At 49.2% G+C, this 4828-nt stretch overlaps 1 protein-coding gene across 1 annotated transcript in view; it reads right to left on the bottom strand.

The window, feature by feature from the left end:
• Window positions 1-568: 568 nt before the first annotated feature.
• Window positions 569-4828, bottom strand: part of LOC110489350 (2-iminobutanoate/2-iminopropanoate deaminase-like) — a 29711-nt gene continuing 25451 nt past the window's right edge. The window contains exons 5-6 of the mRNA XM_036970855.1: window positions 4297-4352; window positions 569-1910 (exon numbers count right to left, since the gene is read on the bottom strand). Of these exons, the coding sequence (XP_036826750.1) occupies window positions 1854-1910; window positions 4297-4352 (113 nt within the window). The 3' untranslated portion in view covers window positions 569-1853. The remainder of the gene's footprint in view (window positions 1911-4296; window positions 4353-4828) is intronic.

Here is a 4828-nt window from a genome sequence, read left to right as displayed (position 1 = left end):
GACATTTACTGACGTTTTTTAAATGACAAGTTGCTTGTTTCAGCAGCATCCTTTGTATGAGGAAAAGTACTTCTGTCAGACAGTATCTCATCCACACTGTTAGATTACATCATAGAGACGATGGAGCAGAGCCCATGAAGAGAAAAAGGTAGCAGAAAAAGGTAGCAGAAAAAGGTACAGTAAATCTCTGTATTTTCTTGTAGTTGCAAGTCACATTTTGGTGTGTTTGACAGTTGACAAAATAGAGAAATAAACCGACTAAAAACCAAGATCGGTAAGGCCTGTGTATATGGCTTTGGGTAAGGCCTGTGTATGGCTTTGGGTAAGGCCTGTGTATGGCTTTGGGTAAGGCCTGTGTATGGCTTTGGGTAAGGCCTGTGTATGGCTTTGGGTAAGGCCTGTGTATGGCTTTGGGTAAGGCCTGTGTATGGCTTTGGGTAAGGCCTGTGTATGGCTTTGGGTAAGGCCTGTGTATGGCTTTGGGTAAGGCCTGTGTATGGCTTTGGGTAAGGCCTGTGTATGGCTTTGGGTAAGGCCTGTATATGGCTTTGGGTAAGGCCTGTATATGGCTTTGGGTAAGGCATGTGTATGGCTTTGGGTAAGGCCTGTGTATGGCTTTGGGTAAGGCCTGTGTATGGCTTTGGGTAAGGCCTGTGTATGGCTTTGGGTAAGGCCTGTATATGGCTTTGGGTAAGGCCTGTGTATGGCTTTGGGTAAGGCCTGTATATGGCTTTGGGTATGGCCTGTGTATGGCTTTGGGTAAGGCCTGTGTATGGCTTTGGGTAAGGCCTGTACATGGCTTTGGGTAAGGCCTGTATATGGCTTTGGGTAAGGCCTGTGTGTATGGCTTTGGGTAAGGCCTGTGTGTATGGCTTTGGGTAAGGCCTGTATATGGCTTTGGGTAAGGCCTGTATATGGCTTTGGGTAAGGCCTGTGTATGGCTTTGGGTAAGGCCTGTGTGTATGGCTTTGGCTAAGGCCTGTGTATGGCTTTGGGTAAGGCCTGTGTATGGCTTTGGGTAAGGCCTGTGTATGGCTTTGGGTAAGGCCTGTATATGGCTTTGGGTAAGGCCTGTATATGGCTTTGGGTAAGGCCTGTGTATGGCTTTGGGTAAGGCCTGTGTATGGCTTTGGGTAAGGCCTGTGTATATGGCTTTGGGTAAGGCCTGTGTATATGGCTTTGGGTAAGGCCTGTGTATGGCTTTGGGTAAGGCCTGTGTATGGCTTTGGGTAAGGCCTGTGTATGGCTTTGGGTAAGGCCTGTGTATGGCTTTGGGTAAGGCCTGTGTATATGGCTTTGGGTAAGGCCTGTGTATGGCTTTGGGTAAGGCCTGTGTGTATGGCTTTGGGTAAGGCCTGTGTATGGCTTTGAGTAAGGCCTGTGTATGGCTTTGGGTAAGGCCTGTATATGGCTTTGGGTAAGGCCTGTGTATGGCTTTGGGTAAGGCCTGTGTATGGCTTTGGGTAAGGCATGTATATGGCTTTGGGTAAGGCCTGTGTATGGCTTTGGGTAAGGCCTGTGTATGGCTTTGGGTAAGGTCTGTGTATGGATTTTGAGAGAAATAAGCTTTTTTTTTTTACATGGAACTTTTCTGGGATCTTTATTTCAGCTCATGAAACATGGGACCAACACTTTAGATGTTGCATTTATATTTTTGTTCAGTGTACAAACAGGAACATGTTATGACATTATATATCCTCTTCAAGGCCTTAGAATGTCTGAGCAGTGTAGTCTAAGTCTAAGAGTGGTTTGGGTTAATTTAATTAATATTTAAACTATGACTATTTCAAGGTTGTTAAACGTTCACTTCCAGGTTAGTTAGTTTACAGCTTGTTGATGCTCTGGCCGGTTAGTCAGGACTCAGAGATGGGTCCCAGAACAGCCACAGCCTCGATCTCCACCAGACCATCCTGCAGACAGAGAGACGGAGAGAGACAGAGAGAGACAGAGAGAGACAGAGAGAGACAGAGAGAGACAGAGAGAGACAGAGAGAGACAGAGAGAGACAGAGAGAGACAGAGAGAGACAGAGAGAGACAGAGACAGAGACAGAGACAGAGAGAGAGAGAGAGAGAGATTAGAATCACCATTTGGAAGAGTATTACATCTTTAATATCAAGTAGATACATAATAAGTAGAGCTGTGTGGATATGGAGCTGTGTGGATATGGAGCTGACTCTGGGGAGGGTTAGAGCTGTGTGGATATGGAGCTGTGTGGATATGGAGCTGACTCTGGGGAGGGTTAGAGCTGTGTGGATATGGAGCTGACTCTGGGGAGGGTTAGAGCTGTGTGGATATGGCGCTGACTCTGGGGAGGGTTAGAGCTGTGTGGTTATGGAGCTGACTCTGGGGAGGGTTAGAGCTGTGTGGATATGGCACTGACTCTGGTGAGGGTTAGAGCTGTGTGGTTATGAAGCTGTGTGGATATGGATCTGACTCTGGGGAGGGTTAGAGCTGTGTGGATATGGAGCTGACTCTGGGGAGGGTTAGAGCTGTGTGGATATGGAGCTGACTCTGGTGAGGGTTAGAGCTGTGTGGTTATGAAGCTGTGTGGATATGGAGCTGACTCTGGGGAGGGTTAGAGCTGTGTGGATATGGAGCTGACTCTGGGGAGGGTTAGAGCTGTGTGGTTATGGAGCTGACTCTGGGGAGGGTTAGAGCTGTGTGGTTATGGAGCTGACTCTGGGGAGGGTTAGAGCTGTGTGGTTATGGAGCTGACTCTGGGGAGGGTTAGAGCTGTGTGGATATGGAGCTGACTCTGGGGAAGGTTAGAGCTGTGTGGTTATGGAGCTGACTCTGGGGAGGGTTAGAGCTGTGTGGTTATGGAGCTGACTCTGGGGAGGGTTAGAGCTGTGTAGTTATGAAGCTGTGTGGATATGGAGCTGACTCTGGGGAGGGTTAGAGCTGTGTGGATATGGAGCTGACTCTGGGGAGGGTTAGAGCTGTGTGGATATGGAGCTGACTCTGGTGAGGGTTAGAGCTGTGTGGTTATGAAGCTGTGTGGATATGGAGCTGACTATGGGGAGGGTTAGAGCTGTGTGGATATGGAGCTGACTCTGGGGAGGGTTAGAGCTGTGTGGTTATGGAGCTGACTCTGGGGAGGGTTAGAGCTGTGTGGTTATGGAGCTGACTCTGGGGAGGGTTAGAGCTGTGTGGATATGGAGCTGACTCTGGGGAGGGTTAGAGCTGTGTGGATATGGAGCTGACTCTGGGGAGGGTTAGAGCTGTGTGGTTATGGAGCTGACTCTGGGGAGGGTTAGAGCTGTGTGGATATGGAGCTGACTCTGGGGAGGGTTAGAGCTGTGTGGTTATGGAGCTGTGTGGATATGGAGCTGACTCTGGTGAGGGTTAGAGCTGTGTGGATATGGTGCTGACTCTGGGGAGGGTTAGAGCTGTGTGGATATGGAGCTGACTCTGGTGAGGGTTAGAGCTGTGTGGATATGGAGCTGACTCTGGGGAGGGTTAGAGCTGTGTGGTTATGGAGCTGTGTGGATATGGAGCTGACTCTGGGGAGGGTTAGAGCTGTGTGGATATGGAGCTGACTCTGGGGAGGGTTAGAGCTGTGTGGATATGGAGCTGACTCTGTGGAGGGTTAGAGCTGTGTGGTTATGGAGCTGACTCTGGTGAGGGTTAGAGCTGTGTGGATATGGAGCTGACTCTGGGGAGGGTTAGAGCTGTGTGGTTATGGAGCTGTGTGGATATGGCGCTGACTCTGGTGAGGGTTAGAGCTGTGTGGTTATGGAGCTGACTCTGGGGAGGGTTAGAGCTGTGTGGATATGGAGCTGACTCTGTGGAGGGTTAGAGCTGTGTGGATATGGAGCTGACTCTGGGGAGGGTTTAGAGCTGTGTAGTTATGGAGCTGTGTGGATATGGAGCTGACTCTGGGGAGGGTTAGAGCTGTGTGGATATGGAGCTGACTCTGGGGAGGGTTAGAGCTGTGTGGATATGGAGCTGACTCTGGGGAGGGTTAGAGCTGTGTGGATATGGAGCTGACTCTGGGGAGGGTTAGAGCTGTGTGGATATGGAGCTGACTCTGGGGAGGGTTAGAGCTGTGTGGTTATGGAGCTGACTCTGGTGAGGGTTAGAGCTGTGTGGATATGGAGCTGACTCTGGGGAGGGTTAGAGCTGTGTGGTTATGGAGCTGACTCTGGTGAGGGTTAGAGCTGTGTGGATATGGAGCTGACTCTGGGGAGGGTTAGAGCTGTGTGGATATGGAGCTGACTCTGGGGAGGGTTAGAGCTGTGTGGATATGGAGCTGACTCTGGGGAGGGTTAGAGCTGTGTGGTTATACTGCTTACTCTGGGGAGGGCAACAACCTGGTAGGCAGCTCTGGCAGGGAAGTTTTTGCTGAAAACTGAAAGAAAAAAAAAGTATATTGTACATTTCCCCAAATCATACTGAATTAAAGTAGGCCTAATTCCAAAAATGTGTATACTGAAATTACATTTCCAAAGAAACAGGAAGTTCTAGACTCTGAATGACAGGGAGTAGCAACAAATATACTCCTGGCTGAACACTGGTCTAGACTCTGAATTACAGGGAGTAGCAACAAATATACACCTGGCTGAAAACCTGGCTGAACTCTGGTCTAGACTCTGAATGACAGGGAGTAGCAACAAATATACTCCTGGCTGAACTCTGGTCTAGACTCTGAATGACAGGGAGTAGCAACAAATATACTCCTGGCTGAACACTGGTCTAAACTCTGAATGACAGGGAGTAGCAACAAATATACTCCTGGCTGAACACTGGTCTAGACTCTGAATGACAGGGAGTAGCAACAAATATACACCTGGCTGAACACTGGTCTAGACTCTGAATGACAGGGAG

Source organism: Oncorhynchus mykiss, chromosome 32, assembly GCF_013265735.2.
Source record: "Oncorhynchus mykiss isolate Arlee chromosome 32, USDA_OmykA_1.1, whole genome shotgun sequence".
Classification (NCBI taxonomy): domain Eukaryota; kingdom Metazoa; phylum Chordata; class Actinopteri; order Salmoniformes; family Salmonidae; genus Oncorhynchus; species Oncorhynchus mykiss.
Note: the sequence above shows the minus strand (reverse complement) of the source record. Positions and strands in the feature narration are given on the sequence as shown.